Below are 20403 nucleotides of genomic sequence, written 5' to 3'. Positions count from 1 at the left end.
GTAATAACTTAGGATCGGATTCTTCCTCCCCTATCCCCATGCTCTTGCAAACAGTTTCTGGCTTCATTTGAGCCAATTAACACCAATGGAGGAACTAGTTCTTATAGTTTTGTTGCATTAAAGTCAGCTGATATCATTGAATGTGCTCATGGGAAGCAAAATACTAAAGTACAAAGGTGTTTTTTATTGCACTGTCATAGTTCCAAATTAAGCTTCCCTTTAAATTTATGAAAACTGATTTCTGTGGGGAAAAATGGCCTATGCAGACAATCGAGCCTTAATTACTGTCCCAAATTTGAAGAGCATCTTTTATTAATTGAGATCTTTCATGACAAAAGAGTCATTTGGACACCAGTGCTAAATTTTGGAATGTTTATGAATTTTGTATGTAAAAATAAGTGAATAATTAATGAACAAAATTACTTGGAAAATTCAGTTAGCCTCTGAAGAGGAACTGTCCCAGCTTGCTGAGATAATAACTGCATTTAAATTATTTAACAGAAGGAGTTTTAGTCCTGCTGTAAGTGACAATTGGAACACAATGGAGATACAAATGAAAGCAGGTGAACATTTAACTGTAATACTGTCCTGCTTTAATGGATATCTTTTTTTTTTCAGGCTCTGCAGCCATAAATTCTCCAGTCTACCGAATGCTTCATGATTTATAAGCAGCTTAGCAAATGAAAATTACTGAATCTCTAAAAGTAAAGAAAAAAAAGCTCTTCAGCAAATTCCAGCCAGACACAGCTTGAATCAGTCAACATATAAAACTCTCAGAGACAAGGTTAATAAGGCAATATTGCAAGATCTTTAATTTTATAATGCACACTCAAAGAAAGAGCACAGACATTTTTAAAATGAAAAGGGTTACTGAAAATTAATGAAGTAAAATACACAGACTCAGTGCAGATTATAGGTGTACTTCATTATCTGCATGATAGATATTTAAAGGTTTTTATTATAGAAAATGGAATAAACTAAAACACACTCATATGTATGGATTACATGAAGTTAAATGTGACTATAAATATACAACCTGTATATTACTTACATAGGCTGGGATTTTCCATCAAGTTAGGCACTCAAGTCACAATAAAATTCAGCACGATTTGGGCTCATAACTACTTTGCACACCTTATTATCATCACAGATTCGTAGGTTCTGCCAGTTCTCCAAAAATGTGTACACGTGCTTAACATTGCTGTGATGAGCTGTCCCTTTGTCTTTAATGGAAGCATTCACATTGTAAAGTTAAGTATCTCAGTTAATGTTTGCAGGACTGTGCCCATAGATGGTAAATCCAGCAGGGACCATTATGCACATTTAATCTGGCCTTCTGAATAGCACTGGCTACAGATTTCATTCACTGATATACAACGATAACATATGTAGTTTTTCATGGATCAACCCTCTGATTACTGCAATATATTTCCAATATTGCACATACAGTGGGTATTGATGCTACATATTTTAGAGAATGAGTGACAGTTGAAGATATATATTAAGGTTGGTGAAAAAAAACAGGAAAAAGTGCAACTGTTTCCCCTGCCCTATTTATATGATCAGAATTCAAAATGTTGGCAAAAATTTTCACCAAAATTTTGAAATTTGAAACATGCCAACCTACTCTCCTGCATCTACATACACAAAAATATATGTTCAGAATATGTTTGTTCCACTGAGGACTGACATTGCTAAACAAGTGTGCATGGCATTTAATTCATTATTTCAATCCAAATACAGGGCTGGCTTCATTGAAGTCAGTGTTGAAGCCCCCATTGAGTTCCACACAACTAGGATGTCACTCCATACTTCTATAGCTGAGGTCATAAACTCCTACTGCCCCAGTGATCCATGCGAACCCGTGAAGTCCTTTTCTAGTTTCGCCAAAAGATCTCAAATAATTTTGAGGAACATTGGTTACTTAGTGCTCATATATTATTGATGCCATGCACTACTTTTAAATAATTCCATGGTCAGTCACCAAATATTTGAATCCTAAATATGCGACAGGGCTTCTTAATTCATACTTCCTGAATCTGCAAACACAGTAATGATCTTCCAGTATTCAGTGAACCAACTCAGTAAAGATTTAACCACAATATGCTGTTGCTAAACCTCTAGAGCTTTTTGAATATTATTTATCAGGTTCACTAAATAATGCTGTTGCAATCAAATAAGTTATTCAGCTAAAACCGTAGTAACTAACCATTTGCACTGTCAGTTCAACACTATTCAGTGAATTCAGTATTTATAAAAAAGAACTAATCAATAAATTGGAATAGCCATGTACTCTTCCAATTGCTAAGATTAATTAATTCCCAATACTGCTTTTGTACATTGAGAGATTTCATAAGTAACTAAAATTTTCCTGTGATTGTGGTGGAAATGAACAAAGCAATGTTTGATTCATGTTATATGCTGTTTATTCTTTCCCTTGCTACCTCCAAAAGCACTGCAATGCAAAGTGGGTCACCCAATCCTTTGGGTGATATGCTGACATCTTACAGTATCTTTTGTTTTTATCTTAGTGATAAATGAGCAACAGAAATATAAATCAGATGAATATGTCCATATCAATTATGAATGGCATGATAAGGTCACCGTAGCATTTTAGCATCAGAATTATTCAGGACAGGTTTCTTAAGGGGACACTGGATGTGAGCATCTATGGTCTGAGTCACAATGCATTTAGGTTCCAATTCAACAAAGCCTCAAACCTTTTGTATACACTTACATTCATCCCCATTTATCAAAGCATTTGAGCCGTAGGGTGGGATTTTGGAACATAACTCACATAAGCCCAGATCTTCAAAAGGGCTTAGGGTTCTAATTCCCATTTATTTCAATAGGAGTTAGGTACCTAAATGTCTCTGAGGATTTTTTAAAAATTCCCACCCTTAACTCCTATTGAGCTTAAAGTTAAAGTCACCATTTTTGTGCAAAAATTTGCAGACACAAACGTACATGTGTAGAGAGAGGACATGTCTTGGAAATGTGGTCCTACATGTATGGAAAACGACTGTATTTATCATAACAATATTTTGTACTTCTTTGGAGCTTTTCCTCTGCAGAGCTCACTGTGCTTTGTATCTCAAATGCAGGCAGTGTCGAGCAAACTTATGAAGTAATATCTCCCATTTTTACTGTGGGGATCTGAACAGACTGCAGCTCATATAGGTTCACACTAATATAGGCGAGCTGCAGGTCATAATAGGAGACAAAATATGCCAATATGTGCTATTATGATAGCGTATGGGGTCCCAGTCAGCTTAAGAAGCCAGCCTAAGTTTAGGCATTGTGCATAAAGAGAATACAAGCCAGTCCCTTCCCCAGAGAGCATCCATCCAAATAGCCAAGATGGACAAAAAATAAACCAAAAATAGACAAGCAAAATGTCTAAGATATAAGTCAGCAGTTCCATTGAAAAATAAGCTATCCCTCAATCTCTCCCTCCTACTGGGCACTGGAGAATTCCCCTCTCTCACCCCTCCCTACCTTTGTAGCACGCATCAGCACTGCAATAATACCTACACCTGGAAAACAACGTATCTGCCCCATAACGAATAATAACAGACTGCTTTAATCGTGTCATTGGAATGATTTTGGCATCAAGAAAAAAGTCACATATGGAGGCTTATTTGATCATTGCCCTTTTTATAATGTACTTACTGTGGCGCAATGAGATGGCGAGTCTATGTTAAACAAGCATCTGTCATTTCGGCAGAGTTCCTCAGTTCCTGCAAAGCAGCACGCAACTCTCTCTGCTGCAAAGTGGCGTAGTCTCAAAGAATATGATTTAGTTATACTATGGGGTATTTTAAAACTAAAACTGGTTTTTCAGAGAGTTTATTGTTATTGTATATTAATACTTTAATCAGTTTACGGACAGTAAAACATTAAAAATACTTTTTTTCTTTCTAGCAGTTTCCCATTCTTCTTTTACTTGTGAGTCCAATCCTGCAGTTCTGACAGGGAGAAAACTCGCATTGCTCTGTGTCCTGTGCCATCCTTCACACCAGTACCTGTGCAAAAGGGAGATAAGATGGCTCCATCTTGGAATGGCAGCAGTTTACACTCACTGGTGTAGCTAATGTCTCTGCACAGAATTGGGCATTTTTTTGCCTGGCATGCAGAATGCAGGATCAACACCATGTTTACCTGACCTCAGACCCAGCAGGAGCCACCACAGCATTGCAGTAGAATCCACTGACATAGGAAGGCTCGTGCAAAGTGTACTTGTGCAGGGGATTCTCACATGGGCTGTTTGTTATCTCCACAGTTCTCTCTCATGCCCCCTTTTCCTGCAGAGCCTCCTGGTTTCCTCTGCATGTGGGCTGCGTTGAGACACAAGCACCAGCTGAAACTGCTGTTTCAAAGCAGCAGTGAGAAGGGCGCTCTGTCTGTAATACCCCCGAGTGGAGCAGCAGCTGGGGGGAACATTCTTTTGTCCACCTGTAGCATCCTGTCTGATAGGCACATTGAGAGTTCCCCAGGCACGAGCTGTCTTTTGTTACTTGGCAGCACAACACGTAGTACAGTGGGACCCTGATTCTTGATGGGTCTTCCTGCCAGCTCTTGTAATGTCAGCTACTAATTAGAAAGAGCTGGCTAGTCATCTCCTGGGGACAGGCACAGGCCATGTGCAGCCAGATTGCAAATATACCCCAAATACTGAGATATCCAGACCCAGAGTTTTGGTCTGGCTGCATGACAAAGACAGGACTGTCTATACTGCCCAGGGTGGCTGACAGACTTTGTCAGGTCCTGAGCAAGGTGGGGGGTAGGGGCTTGGCTCTAGGCCAGGCGTGTCCAACCTGCGGCCCATGGGCCGCATGCGGCCCTGGACAGCTAGTAATGCGGCCCCACAAGATCGTAAACTTTTAACATTATTATGTGATTTATATACATTAACTATATTATATATTTTATATGCGGCCCAAGACAATTCCTCTTCCCTCAATGCGGCCCAGGCAAGCCAAAAGGTTGGACACCCATGGGCTAGGCCCACAGAGGGGGTGGAGCCTTGGGCAGAAGGGGTGGGGCTGGAGATTAGCCTCCCCCAGTCAGCCCTTCAGTGCCACCCAATGCGCTCTACTCTGGGCTCCAGCAGCAATTTAAAGGATGCTGTGACAGCCAGGAGCGCTCAGCCCTGTGAAATCACTCTGCTCCGGTGCAGCTGTCCTCTTTTCCTCCCCGCAGTGGCCTGCCACCCTAGTAATTCCAGGGGTCCTGTGTCTATTGGTAGCCTGTGTAACTTTCAGCAGCCCTCAGACTGCTCTAATTAATTCTGCTGGGCCAGCCCAGCACTCAGCCTGGCCCCGAAATCAGGGAGCAGCCAGGAAACAAAAACCCACCTTGTTCCACAAATCTTTTTGCTGAGCTACACTGTGCGCCCCTGCTGCAGCTGGCTCTCAGAGTCCAGGTCTCCCCAAGATCTCCTCTTCCTGAGCCAGACAAGAGCGCTCAATGCACACCAAGCCCTGGGCCTGTTTTCTAATGTTTTTCATCGGGCCGTAGATTTTCCTCACCCTTTCCATTTATCTTCAAAGGATTCTGAAACAAATAAATCCAACTGTGCTCAGCAGATTGTCTCCCCATAGACTATGCAGGTACGTTAATTTCCTGCAGCAATGTACCCAGGCCTTTCAGTACAATTATAAGGAAAGACAATTTCTCATCTCTGTGGGTTAATTCCCATAGATAGCCAGCCAGTGGGCCATAACACATTGGTGCCGCTAGTCACTGCCACAGCGCCCGGACTCTGGGCAACACTGCGTCACTGGAGTTTGGTGAGCAAAGTCCTATGGGATCTAATACAACCAGGAAGAATGCAACTCTGCTATGCATAGCAGCTTCCATGCCAACTGCCTCACAAGGTATTTCAGGGTCAATAATACAAGGCAGCAAGTGATCAATGACAGCCAGGCAGTTCCAGGAGTGTCACATCCCAGCCCAATACATAAACGAAGACAGCACAAAACACAGGCAATGTCAGTTACAGAGCTGGTTCGAAAATTTTCCCCCCAAAATGGCTTTTTTTCTTGAAGAAAATTTTCGTGGGGAAATGGCAGCTATTTTAGAATTTTCCTGGGGAAGCATGGGGAAGTTTCTGTTGAAATGTGTTGACATTTTGACAAAAAAGAACAAATACTTTGTTTTTTTCCCCTCATTTCTTTCAATGGAGAAGGAGGCTCAGGGGAATGCAAGGGGAAAAGGGGAGAGAAAAGGATTCAGAGAGGAGGAAAAAAGAAGCTGGGGCAGGAACTTTTTCACAAGAAATAATGGCCAGGTCTTGTCATTCCCCCCGCTGCTCTGAAGGTGGCAGGCCTTCCCCAAAGCTGTGCTTTGGCTGCCCAGAAACCCTGCCGTGGGGAGGTGACTGACTAGGTGTGGAATTCCCATCAGAGTCTCAGGCCAGGGCAAATATAAGGCAGTGACTGTGGATCTAAAGGACAGAGGGATGGTTAGGTGTGAGACAGGCTCCCCTGAAGGATGAGAAGGGGTAACACCTTCTGGTCAGACTAAGGAAAATATCTGCTCCACTGCCAGAAACATATGACTGAAATCAAAAACGGAGAGGGGAGTTTCCAGTAAGTCTTTTACTTCCCTACCTCAGACACTGACTGCCTGGTAGGAGCTAGCAGAGCCATCTGTGCAGAACCAGCCCATCCATAGGACGGTTTGGGGCAGCCACCTCAGGCTCCGCACTTTGGCAGGCCCCACAGTGACAGCCTCAACTGTCCTATGGCTGGGGCCAAGGGGATTACTTGGGGCTGGGGGGGTCTGGTGCAGGGCAGCAGCAGGAGTTGCACTCCCCGCCACACACACTCATGGTTGTGGTGGGAACCAGACTGACCTGGCAGTCTGCTCTGCTCTGCCCCACACAGCCCTCTCCTGGCCTATGGTGCTCAGCTTCACCGTGCGGGCAGGACTTGGGGAAGGGAGTGAAGCATGGCAGGGCAGAGTGGACCAAAGGTGGGGTGGGACTGGAGACAGTAGCAGAGAGGCTGTCCTGGAGTCCTCATCTGGGGCATTGGGGGGAGTTGCCCCAGGCCCCACTCCCCCATCGGGAGGACTCTGCATCTGTGGGGATGATGGAGAAGGGAAAGTGGAGAGCAAACAGGCAAATGAGGAAAGCGAGGATTAAGGTACACAGGGGGCCTGCATATAACCTCAGGGGGTTTGTGGGTGAAGAGGTGGAGCCTCAGCCAGCAACAAGTGGCCAGGAAGGAGGTGAAGCCCATTGTCAATGTATCATCAAAGCTCTTAGACATTCTAGCTAAGCTCAGGACCCACTGCGCTCGGTGCTGTACAGATGTGACCCCCCTGCCTGGGATAGCTAACAATTCCATAGACAAAGGCTAGAAAAGGACAGATCACTGTCCCCATTTTACAGACGGGGGACTGACGCACAGATTGATTCAGAGCAACAGATTCAGAATTGTCTCAGAAGCTTAAATCCCATTGAAAATTAAGGTCTGGGGCCAAATCGTCATCTTCTGTCCTACCATAAGACCATGCTCCCACTCCCACACTGATGGAAGTATTCCAGGGAAATACCATGAGGCAGGGTTGTGGGAGATTCCCCTGCCACTAGGCCACACTGTCCCCTCTCAGGGAACAATCTGGTTCTTTGTGTTTCAACTCCTCTGACCAGGGCTGAGCATGCAGGCAGTGATTCATTTCCGCCGCAAAGGCTCTCTGTTGACATTCAGAGGAGCCTTATCGCAGGGCTCTGATCCTCTGGGGCTGGGTTGTACTGGGTGCTGTGAAGGCAAAGCTTTTGTTCAGTTCTCACAAGTTCAGAGAGCGCCGGGAGGAGCGTTAGAGCTGAGCCTCTGCGATGAAGCGCCTGATCCTTCTGATGCTTTGCCTTTGGCTGGCTTGTGGGTTGCAAAGGTAAGCAGGCTGCCTGGGCCTTTCCTCACCTCTCTGAGCATCCAGGCAATGGCAGCTGTAGAGTTAGGGCATGTGTGAGGTTCATAACTACAAACTCATGGATCCTGGCAATGTGAATGTTAAAACTGTCAGTCGCCACCAGAACCATGTGCCCCAGGCTTTAACCAGCACCAGGCACACCACTGCTAGGTTGCAGGGGGTGTAGGCAGGCTGGGGTAACCTGGTGAGCATGAAACCAAGGGGAAGAGCACAGCCAGACCCCACTCCATAGGGACCAAGCATTTTCTGTTCACATCAGAGGGTCTCCTCAGTTGTTGGTCCCTCATCCCATCAGCTGGGCAGATGGCTCCAGCAGACTGGAACAGAGCCTAGGGACCTGATTCAGAGGAGATGATGAGTGAATATGAATTACCTGTTGGTAAACAGATATAGGAATCTATATTGACCTAATTCACTTAGAGAGGGGACAGCAAAGAAGGATGTACCAACTCTGAGGATGGGGAGGGAACCACATATAAACTCTACTGAGTTTAAATGTTGACTTACACCTGCTTCCAACTCCCCAGCTTGGAAGTGAGACCAGTTGAAATGGCTTCACCCTCACTTACATCTGCTTAAATTACACCGCACTTGGTCCTAAGATTCAGGACTCCTGGGTTCTATTTCTGACTCTCCCTGTGAATCGCTTACTGGTCTGCTCATCCCTTTGTGTGTCACATCTAGAACAGGGACTGAGACACTGCCTAGGAGGGCAGGGTTCTGAGTCTACACTGTGAGGGGAAATGGTCTGAGGTGGGTTATAGGTACCTTAAATCCCCTCACCTGGTGCTAAGTGCAAGGAAGGAGCAAGCAAGGGGAAAGCATTCTTCACTGAGCCCTACCTGGGAAATGAAAGGAGTCATTATTATGCTGTAGGAGGCAAAAAGGATGTGGATTTCCTAACAGACAATCTTTCTGCTGATAGACTCCCCCTGCAACCTCATCGGACTCAAAGGAATAAACTTGGGTGCCACTGAAGCCAATAGGTTAGTAGAGGATATAAATCAGAGAACAAGTCTCCTGAGCAAAGGACTCGCTTACTGTTTGTCCTGCGATCACAACTAGGAGCCTCAGTTCTCTGAAAATAGCTGCTCCTTGGGCAGCGACAGGCAAAAAAGCTACCAGCATTGGCACTCATTAGGACAGCGATAGATACTAAGTTAGCAAATATTGTAATGTCATTGTGTAACTCCATGGCACACCTGTGCCTTTAATGTTGTATGCAGTTTGGGTCTCTCCTGCCTCAAAAAAGATATGTTAGAACTGAGAAAAGTACAGCGAAGGTGAACAGAAATGATCAGGGCATGGAACAGCTTCTCTGTGAGGAGAAATTAGAAACACTGGGACTGTTCAGCCTAGAGAAGAGATGATGAAGCAAGGCTATGAGAAAGGTTGATACAGTCACTACTGGAGTGGAGACAGTAAACAGGGAAGTGTTATTTACCCCTTCACATAACACATAAACCAGTGGTCATGCAATGAAATTGACAGGTGGCACATTTAAATAGATGTAAAGACATATTTGTTCATACAACACACACTCAGCTGCTGGAATGTGTTGCCAGGGATATTGGGCAGGCGAAAAGTATAACTGGGTTTTAAAAAAAATTAGGTACATGCAGATAGGCTATGCCCATCAGTGGCTATAACTTAGGATGGTCCCCCATGCTCTAGGTGTCCTGAAACCTCTGCCTGCAAGAAGCAGGGATTTGATTTCAATACATGGATCACTCGATCACCCTGTGCTGTTCATTCCTGCTGAAGCACTTGGCACTGGCCACTGCTGGCAGACAGCATACTGGGCTAGAAGGACCATTGGTCTGACCCAGTCTGGCCATTCTTATGCTATGTCATAGATCAGAACCGCCTTTTGGTAGCTGCAATACAAAAACACAGAAAGAAAAAAAGGTCCCTTCCCGCAAAGACTTGTGATCAAAATAGATAAATATGGTGTGTGACTCCTAGCAGGTGCTGTCCATTGAGTAGACAAGCCAGACCACATTGTTACTTCTGCAAGCTTCTGTTTAATTTGGGCTCCCTCCTTCCTGTTGCTCAAGATCGTGGTTACTGAAGGAATGCCTTTTTCCCCAGGGTGCCCCTGAGAAGACATAGATCCCTGCGGAAAATCCTGAGGGAGCATGGGCAGCTGTCCATATTCTGGAAGGCCCAGAAGCTGGACATGGTCCAGTACACTGAAGACTGTTCTGCTGTCCCAGAGACTAATGAGCCACTCATCAACTACCTGGATGTAAGTGACATGGCGAGACGGGGGTATGTCGGGGAAGGCAGCCTGGGGGCTACTGCTTTGCAGAAATTGACTCAAAAGCAACATGGGAAGCTGAGAGAGCACATTCTTTTGCCTGAAAAGCCTTGAAAGCCCTATATTCTGACCCTGGAGCTCAGCTCCTGCCAAACAGAGCCTGAGCAAAGCCAGCAATCATGACAGTGTGCCAGCGTTATCTGTCTGCCCTACCTTTTGCTGGTCTTTTGTCCTGTAGGTATGTGATGTGTGGATGTAATGATCCCATACAAAGAGCTTCATTCAGTGTACACCACACACACAGACACACAAATCCCACTAGCTTACACCCCAGAACGAAAATCTCCTCCAAACGTGAAATACAATAACATAAGTGAAGCAGGGACCGAGGCAGAAGGTTTGGACCCAGAAACAAACGTTCCCCGTGGCTGGGGGGATTTTCCAGACCGGAGGTCATTGCCCAGTCTGTTACAGTACCAGAGACTGGGACAGAATCAACCTCCACGTGGTGTCAGTCATTTTAGGAACAAACTCATCGCCAAGACCCATCCCATTATTCCCTTGGAGCTTGGCTCTGTTGAGGTTCCCCACAGTGCCTATGCCTGACACTGGCTGTTGCTTTGCTCTTTGGCTAGATGGAGTATTTTGGGCAGATTTCTATTGGGACCCCGCCTCAGAATTTCACAGTGTTATTTGACACTGGCTCTTCCAATCTCTGGGTTCCATCCATCTACTGTGTCAGCAAAGCCTGTGGTAAGTAACAATTCTTCTGCTGCCTATTGCTCATGGTCACTGTGTAGATCCAAGCAGAGAGACTGGGTCTGATTCTCTACTCAGCACCAAAGTAAATCCAGAATAGCTCCAGTGACATCAATGGAGTTAGACCAGTGTAAAACAGAAGGCGTCGAGAATAGGCCTTGAGAAAAATCCCTCTCTTCGTGCTCACCTTACTTGCTTCGCTGATGCAAAATGCAGACAAAATTAAATATGCCTCGGAAGAGCACAAAATGAATGCAGCAGCATGGAATCCAGACCATGTGCTGTGAAATCAACCCATAGGAAAAGGTGCGGAACAAAAATGGAAACTCTTTGTCCTATGCACTGTGTGTTAGGCCCTGCAATAAAACTGTTTTGTTTTAAAGGTCATTGCATGTAATATCAATGGTACTAGGCAGCAGTCCTAGAAACTTAAGGGTAGTTGAGATTGCAGACTTCATTCTGGGCAGCAGTCCCAGGAATTCAGCTTAATAGGACACGTGGCCGTGGTACTGGGCAGTTGCAGGGTTATTTTCTGGGTAACAGACCAGGAGGAGGGATCTGGAAATGGTGCAGCTTTCAGGACAAGGCTGATCAATAGGCAGGTTCTGAACAAGCCAGATCCCTGTATGGTGTATGTGTTTGGTGCCAAAGGATTTTTGTCTTTGCCAGACATTGGATGAGGGAGCAATAGATTACTGGACACAGATCAGTGAATGTATAATTCCTTAGCTGCTCAAAGGAGCCTCAAAGGCCTGTGTTGATTTTTTTTGTCCATTTTATCGAATTATAGATGTTGGCTCCACTCCCAGTTAAGACTCTGAAATGGGCATAGCATACTTACAACGGATCTTGCACAAGGAGCCACTCAGATTTTGTGTCCAGCCATAAGCCAAGTCAGGCTGGACAGCCAAAAATGGAGGGACCCAAATCAATGAACAGTTTTTATAGTGCTGGTCCTAGTCACAACAACATAGTGCAACATGAAGTATTGAAATTATATTTATGAAGGATTGTGTGCAGAACTCACTAAGTAGACTATGTGGGGACCTGGATTTCCTCTTACTCCAACTCTGTGAAGGAAATGAGTTTGGGAGGGAGGAGGAATATGTGAATTTATGCCACCTCTGCACTCATTGTAGTCCATGACATAATACAGAGCAACCTCGGGGCTACTCTAATTTGTGCTCTGCTTCCAACAGCCCCCACCCCCTGCCCCACCCCCACCCTTGAGGGCTAAGGAAAGCAAAGAATACTTATGAATGCAGGTATTCTCTGTCTGAGCCTCTGACACTGGGGGTAAGACTGGAAGAGGAGCCGACTTAGTGCTGTTCTAGTAGCAGTGCACTGCCAGCCAGAGTTAGTTCTCAGGGCCTGCTGCTCTCCCCTTAATTCCATTCCTTTATGATCTCAGAATGGAAGAGGGAATCAGGCTTAGATCTGAAGTAGATAAAACACTTTCTTTCTCCATGTTTCAATTTCCATATCTCTAAAATGGTGATGATAATAATAATAGTACTAATTGCCCTATCTCACAAGAAAGTTGCAAGGATTAGTCAGTTATCTATCGTATGGTGATTTGAAAACTTAATGTGCTATCAGATTCTTGCACTAATGTGTTTACTTGCAGTGCTTTATTCAGCTAACAGTGACCCCTTATGTAGCATAGACTTCCATACAGGTTGTGGTTCTTGGTAAACACAGGACACAATGCTAGAACTCAAGCTCTGTGGAAACTTCTTTCTTTATATAGGCAAATTGTAGCTATTTTTGTTAATAAACCTCATTTCTTTAAGATAAACTGCAATTGGCTACATAATGACAATGCTGAAAATTATTATTCTTTATTATATCAAAAATGCTTTCTAAATGCTCACATTTTACTAGAACTCTGTTATATGCAAGTTAATCAGATCATTCCACTGCATCACATGATTTCAATTGCCTTGTTTTCTGTGCTGTTTAGACAGCACCTAGCACAATGGGTGCTCATGAAGGCTACAGTAATGCAAGTAATAAATAGTAGTAACTGTGGCGTTTTGTTTTACTACAGCTGTACATTCCAGATTTCATCCATCAGATTCCAGCACCTACAATGAAGTTGGGACGCCCTTCTCAATTCAGTACGGGACTGGTAGTTTGTCGGGCATCATTGGATCAGATCAAGTCACTGTGAGCAGAGCTTGGTTTTGTTTTTAACTTTAAGTTGTCTTTATAAAAATCGAAAGGGTTTTACTCACATTTTCTCTCCTGTCCAAAGCACGGTGACTTGCAGGACATTATCAGGCCACCAGGGGCATATGAACCCATCTTCCATTGTCCTTTCCTGCAAGAACAACATAACAGCTGAAATTTTACTGGCTCAGCAATCAGAGAAGCCAGTAGGAGTGGAGGGTGATCTACACTATGAGGGAGGCTCTCAGAACATTCCAGGTTTGAGTCCTCAGAACCTTCCTGTTGTAAACGAGAGGATTCTTCACCCCAATCCTGACCTCACACGCACATGCAACTGGTCCATTAAACTCCTCCAACCTTTGCCCCAATATTTGCCTTTATTCTTCATGACAACAACAAAGACCTAAGGCAGGACACAGTTTACAAACATGTGCATTAGCTCCCAACTCCCCTCTGAGTGGCCTGATTAGAGCTTCTACATGTAGGACAGCCTGCCTTTCTCTTTAGCTCACTGCAAAGTAAGACTCTTGCTTAGAGCCAATGAGACACCCCTGGTCTAATTACCAAAATGAGTCAACATAACAGATCTGCACTCCACAACCAGGTTCAACATCCCGAAAGCCTCTCCTTCCCGTTATCGTACCATGATTGCAGGGACCATGATATGGCCTGCAGAAGACCAAATTATTCCTGTTCTTTCCTGCTGTGCACCATAAATACTCTATTGCTGAGCCTTCTGAGGAAAGGTCACAAACAACAGGTAGCTTTTCTTTACCCTGTAGGTTGAAGGCTTGACTGTCAGCAACCAGCAGTTTGCAGAAAGTGTCAGTGAGCCAGGAAACACTTTTCTGGATGCTGAGTTTGACGGGATTCTTGGGCTGGCCTACCCATCGCTGGCAGTGGATGGGGTTACCCCTGTCTTTGATAACATGATGGCGCAAAATCTGGTGGATCTGCCAATCTTCTCAGTCTACATGAACAGGTCTGAATGTGATTCTGTAGAAAATGGGCCACTGCTTGAAAGGATCAGGCCCTGTTCTCGGGGGAAGTGGGAGCAGGGTGGGTGCCCAAGAGAGCTGTTAAAACAGGAATGAATTTTTTACTTTGATTGTAAACTCTCTGGTGCTGAGACTCTTTTTATTTTGTTTACACAATGCCAGGCACAATTACATCCTACCACAATACAAAAAATAAACAATAACATTCAGGATTTGGGGGAGAAAACTAATGGATTTCACTCAGTACCTTAAAGAATGCTGAGCAGAGTAAGAGGATTATATGCAGTAATGGGAAATGCTTCTGCTAATGGAAAACCTGGATGCATTCAAATGCTATTTTTTCTCCAGGAACCCGGATTCCTCAGCTGGGGGAGAGATATTATTTGGTGGCTTTGATCCTTCTCATTTCAGCGGGACACTGAACTGGGTACCAGTCACTAAACAGGGATACTGGCAAATCCAATTAGACAAGTAAGTGTCTGGGTCAGGTTCCCCACAGTGGCAGCTGAGGTAGAGGTGATACCAGGTGGGTACAGATTAGAGTTAACCATTAAACTCTGTCACTTTGCCACTCATTCTGGAAGCTACATGCACTCACCCAGAGCTGATGGCTTAGGCCGGCTGCCGCAGGCCCTGTGCTTTCTGGGCACCCTGCACTGGCTGCCTCAACTGTCCCTGTGGACATGGCCAAGGGAAGTCTGCAGCATTACCAGGGCGGCTGGCACAGAGAAGCAGCAGGGGTCACCCCCCTCCCCTTGAATGTGGTAGCATGAACCAGAGCGATCCAGGGACCTGCCCCATTCCACTGTGCCCTGCCACTCTCCTCCTGGGCTGTTGCACTTGCTTCCCGCTGCTGCAACGTGTGTGGGAGGGAGGGCGCTTGCTGCTGCCCTGTGCCAGGCCCCCCAGCAATCCTCTGGCTTGCGTTGCTTTGGGGAGGGGGCGCCAGCCAAGTGGTTTGGGGGAAGAGGTGGAGCCAGTGCAAGATGGAGCAGAGAAGGGGTGGGGGGTGGGCCTGGGCTACTCACCTGGGGTATTTGTGGAAGTTGCCCCACACCCAGCAGCCTCCTAGGGACCGCGCTGATGCTCCCAAGCTTCCTGTCTTCTAAAGGCCTCAAACAGAGACGAAGGATGGCCCTGCACATAGGACACTAGCCTGGAACATGGAAGAGCCAGCCCCTGCTCTGTCACACCCAGAACATGTGACCTTGAGCAAATCACTTTGGCTATGTCTACATGAGAATCCTCTGTCGACAGAAGTGATGGTCAGAAGGGGCTTCCCAGCAAAACTTCTGTTGACAGATTACGTCGCCACATAAAAGCAGATTGAAAGAGCAATCTGCTACGACGACAGAGAGCAGCCAGACTACCTGGCCCTCTCCTGACAGAATGGCTCGCCAGAAGCTCAGCAAACAGGGCTGCCTGGTGAAACGGAAGTCCTGTCTGTTGACAGAAGGGCTCCAGAGCATCTACACAGGTGTTTTGTCAGCAGAAAACTGTTGAGAAAGGTGTTATACCTGAACGGCAAGAGGTATAACGCTGCCAGAGGACATGCAGAGCTTTGCCTGAAAAACCCTCTTGTGTAGATGCAGCCTTCATCCTCCATGTCCCAGATTCCTAAGTATGAAGTGAAAACAACATTCCTTCCCTACTTCCCAGGCATGTTGTTGTGAGGTACAGGGGGTCCTTGATATATGTCGGGGATAGAGACGATAAAGTTGTGACAAAGCAAAATGACATATAATGAGGAATTCTTCCTGACAAGAAATAACGTAAATAATGGGGGGATAGGGACTGTAAGAGCTTAAATTTTGCCTTTGTGACCATTTAAACCCTAATGTGCCACTTGCTCACTGTACCGAACTATTAAAGCATTTTAAGCAACATTTAAAGAAACGATCCCAGGCCAAAGTACATTTCTAAGCCATTTTTATCCTATGTGCCATTTTTTTACTTGCTGTTACCATACATAAATTGAAAGCAACATTTAAAGAAATAATCCTAACCCAAAATACATTTTAGACCATTTTTGTGCTGCTGTATGAGACAGAGGAGGGTCGCAGAGGACCTGGTGAGGGTACACTAATTTTCCATTTTGGAATGATGTAATGCCTTAAGTGCAAGGAATTTTTATGCCATGTCCCTCAAAGTTTCAATGGTTTAAGTGTGAAACGACTTATACTGGAACAATTTATATCAGGGACTGAGTGCACCCCATGGAGACCTTGCCAATGGGTAGAACGTGGCGGGCGGGAGTCACATGGGAACCTAGCACAAAGAGACCTGCGTCTTATGTTTTGAAAACCAATGTTTGTACTCAACAAGGTTTTCCAATATCTTGGGTCAGTTTTTAAAAAAAATGCTTGGGGCCAGACTGCCACAGCCCCCAGCAACTCCAAGGGTAACACTGGTGGGCCCGTTTTCAATCAAGCTAGCTCCCAGAGAGCTAGGCTCTTTCAAAAAAATGGCCCATATTGGGAAATGAAAAACAACAATGTTCTCTCCAAAAAAGAGCCTGAACGTTTCCTATACATACCTTGCTGATCTTTCTTCTCTGGCTAGAAGTAATGTAATGTCCTAGGGTTGTCCAGAGACCTAAAACAAAGAGAATATAAAACATTTAAGGAAAAGCCTCACTCATAATTTTATGTACAAGTGGCTAAAAATCTCTATCATCTGTCAGCAACCACAGAATCCAACTTTAATATAACCTGCAAGGCATGTGTGTGACACACTTGCACAAGGCAATTTGTCCCTACCTAATGGCAAGATTGCACAGAGAACAGCCTATTAATTTCCACCAGTGGAAAAAAATTATTCCTTTAGCTGAAGTAACTGAGGCCTACACTTTGATGCTGCAGGTCCTGCTTTCAGTTCCTGGTGATGACCAGTTTTTGTTTTATGTGCACAGAAAGCAACTGTGCTAACTAGTTCATTGTGCTTTCCTATGTGAGTGCTGCACAGACACCAGAGTAAATATCAAACAAGGCCTCAATACTTACTCTCTAACCAAACGCACAATCTTATCAAACGTTCCCACTGACCAGTGTTCTCTGTAAGCTGAGCACTTGGGTAGCTGCCCAGAAAAAATTCAGGTGCCGCCCAGCTGATTAGCAGAGCAGTCATAGCCGCCTACAGTCATCAGTCATAGCTGCTGTCTACTGGTGGTGCACATCCACACATGCCTTGGTGCACACAAAATTTATTCTGCCCATGGGACACCAAAAGAAAGATGGAATACTGCCACTGACTCTGGAATGGTCACAGTTCTGCTGTGCTCTCAGCCATGCACCCGGCTAGTGGGAAGAGTAATGTGTTCCCTAAAGACCCTTTGTCTAGTGTGTGTTCTGTTTCCTTCTCCCCTAGCATACAGGTGGGCGGGACAGTTGCCTTCTGTGCAGAAGGATGTCAGGCAATAGTGGACACTGGGACATCTCTCATCACAGGCCCTTCCAAAGAGATAAAAGAAATGCAAAATTATATTGGTGCGGTGCCCATGGATGGCGAGGTAAGCCTCTCTGAGACCAAAAGCATGCCCAGCGTAGTGGGAGGAGAGCATATTTCCTGGATGCAGGAGTTCTTGTCTCCCCATGACAGATTTTCAACCAGGACATAATGCCTTAAACAAAATATTACAGGAATATTTGAAGTTTGGCATCTCTGTAGCAAACAAGTGAAAGTTCCAGCTGTCCAAAGGCTTGGCCAGACCCACAGTATCAGTCAGCAGACTGCCCCAGTAACGAGATAAAGGCAGAAGCTACTGAAACCCTATCTTTACCATCATATCACTGCATATCACATGGTCATATCCTTGCTGCGACTAGTCCTAAGTCCTCAGAAAGATAGAGCCCTTCCTACGTCAGCTGGGGTCTCTGTACATAAATACTGCAGTCAAATTTCAATTAAAATCTAGAGGCATGTCCTTCCCTGTCTCCCTAAAAACCTCTGTGCTTGCTGGCCTTTTCCTAGCAAGAATCTGAGGAAGTGTGTCTTATCCACAAAAGGTCATTACCTAATAAATAACTGTGTTAGTCTTTAAGGTGCTACAGGACTGCTTGTTATTTGTGACACTACAGACTAATACCGCTGCCCTCTGAGACTAAAAGTGAGAAGACCTGTGGCACCTTATAGACAAACAGATTTTTGGGAGCATAAACATTCATGGGCAAAGACCCACTTCATCAGATGCATCTGACAAAGCGGGTCTTTGCCCACAAAAGTTTATGCTCCAAAACATCTGCTAGTCTGTAAGGTGTCACAGGAGTTCTAATTGTTTTTGCAGATACAGACTAACACGGCTCCCTCTCTGAGACTTGTCCTCTGAGGCTATTCACATTAGTTTAAAACAATTATTATTGTTGCAGGACTGCAGCAGTTAGAGACCAGAGTGGTAGATGGGAACCAAGTAGCATTGCCCCTTCTGATGTGAGGCACTAACACTTGACATCCCCCCGGCCCTGGGTATATCCACCTACTGGCACCACCATGTCTATGTGAGCTGACATAGGACCTCTGAGCTTCCTGCCTGCCCCTTAATCCATGCAACTGCCACTCTAAGGCACTCTAAGGACTAGCTCCCAGGGTCAGCTGCTTGGGAAGTGGGGAGCTATATTGGTTGGGCTTCCCTGGCTTTGGGGTGAGCCTGCCCGGTAAGCCATCCCTGCAGCTTGTCATTGGCCAATCTGTGTCCCATCTGTCCTTTTGCAGTATGCCGTGGAATGCAGCAACCTGAATATGATGCCTGATGTTACATTCACCATCAATGGAATCCCTTACACCCTCAGTCCCCAGGCCTACACCCTCACGGTACAAGCTTCTTCCTCATTCTGAAACTAGCATGACAGCATGCATGTCCTGTTTCCACTGTTGTGTTATGTGCAATCTGGCCTTGAGATGAGGGCTGTGCTAAACAAACTCCCATTTTTAGCTCAGCAGAAAGTTGGGGAGCACAAGTGAGCCTGTGCCCTGTGGATCTCTGCTTAACATCTGCACAATCAGTTGCTGTTCTCCAGCAGTTCGGACTATTAAAGGAGCAATAGTGAGGGAGTGTTGTCTAATGGTTAGAATCGGGGACAGTCAGGACCCCTGGATTCTGTTCCCAGCTCTGGGAGGAGGGTTGGAAAACAGGACTGGGCACTGCATGCCCTGGAATCCATTCCGGATAGGTTGAGAGAGTCAGGAGCCTTAGGATTTGCGTAACTGCCTAGAGATTGTCTGGGGTCATGAAGCCACAAACCCCTTGGCCTTATTCTGGGTGCGGAACAGTATGAATGAGAACAGCACACAGCATACAGGATGCAAAACCTGTAAAAACTACCCAGTTGCTGACCCTGTGCTAAGTGCTCTGCAGAAGACCAGCTTCGGGGGTGAGCTCAGATGGGTTCTGTCGACGGTACAGCTGCATTTGCTTTTTCCAAGATCTCTGGTCTGGGTGGGGAACAGAACAGCCTTTCCAAATGTCAGCAAGCAGCTGGTTTTTGTGGCATCAGGGTGGTGGTGTCAAGGACAAAACCCGGGTTATTGAGCACGTCAGTAGAAAGCTGAAAAATGGGGCTTAACTCCTAAGGACCTAGAGCTCTGGGCTTGGCCCAGGGAAAGAACTTGGGAGATCCAAGGTGGAAGGAAGGTTGTGACAGACCGAGGCAATCCACACAGCAGCTGCAACTTCTGGCCTTTCTACTCCCTGATGGGTGATCTTGGACAGGTCACTTCTGTCTGTGGCTCTGTTCCCTCTCTCCCCCGACAGCCTCCAGTTGGAAAATGAGTTAATGTTGCCCCTGGCGGAAAGGGCTCTGAGACTGATGAATGAAAAGCCCTTAGAGCTTCCTCCGTGAAAGGTGAGATTTGTTCTCATAGTCACAATTCCTTTTCCCACTAGGATAATAGCGACGGCATGATGTTCTGCACTAGCGGCTTCCAGGGACTCAACATGCAACCGCCAGCTGGGCCACTTTGGATTCTGGGTGATGTTTTCATTGGCCAGTTTTACTCTGTCTTTGACCGTGGAAATAACCGCGTTGGGCTGGCACCAGTTGTCCCCTAAAGTAGTGTGACCTAATGGTGGGAGTCAACTTAGAGCTTGGTTCTACTCTTGGCTTTGCCACTGTGTGACCATGGGCAAGTAATTTTTGTGCCTCAATTTCCCAGCCTGTGAAACAGGGATAATCATAGTGACCTCCTTGGTAAAATGCTTTATGATTCTTGAATGGAAAGCCCTGCAGAAATGCCTCGTTTATCTAGAGGCATTTCTGTGAGCAGTACAAAAATGTCCTT

The 20403-nt window shown here is 45.5% G+C and overlaps 2 protein-coding genes across 4 annotated transcripts in view; one reads left to right on the top strand and one right to left on the bottom strand.

The window, feature by feature from the left end:
• The window catches only part of RHEX (regulator of hemoglobinization and erythroid cell expansion), a 39953-nt gene extending 22879 nt beyond the window's left edge, over window positions 1–17074 (bottom strand). For 2 of the 3 annotated variants that reach the window (XM_074977322.1, XM_074977323.1), the window contains exons 1-4: window positions 16977–17074; window positions 16667–16725; window positions 13198–13283; window positions 3673–4025 (exon numbers count right to left, since the gene is read on the bottom strand). The gene's annotated coding sequence lies outside the window, so the exon portion shown is untranslated. The remainder of the gene's footprint in view (window positions 1–3672; window positions 4026–13197; window positions 13284–16666; window positions 16726–16976) is intronic. The other variant, XM_074977321.1, reaches the window with a different exon arrangement.
• Window positions 7759–20403, top strand: CTSE (cathepsin E). The gene is made up of 9 exons (XM_074977320.1): window positions 7759–7902; window positions 10033–10189; window positions 10837–10954; window positions 13011–13129; window positions 13915–14114; window positions 14479–14601; window positions 17497–17638; window positions 18838–18936; window positions 20009–20403. Exons 1-9 carry the CDS (start codon window positions 7847–7849, stop codon window positions 20171–20173), a joined length of 1179 nt encoding a protein of 392 aa, XP_074833421.1. The 5' UTR covers window positions 7759–7846; the 3' UTR covers window positions 20174–20403.

Source organism: Carettochelys insculpta, chromosome 26 (assembly GCF_033958435.1).
Source record: "Carettochelys insculpta isolate YL-2023 chromosome 26, ASM3395843v1, whole genome shotgun sequence".
NCBI lineage: Eukaryota > Metazoa > Chordata > Testudines > Carettochelyidae > Carettochelys > Carettochelys insculpta.
Note: the sequence above shows the minus strand (reverse complement) of the source record. Positions and strands in the feature narration are given on the sequence as shown.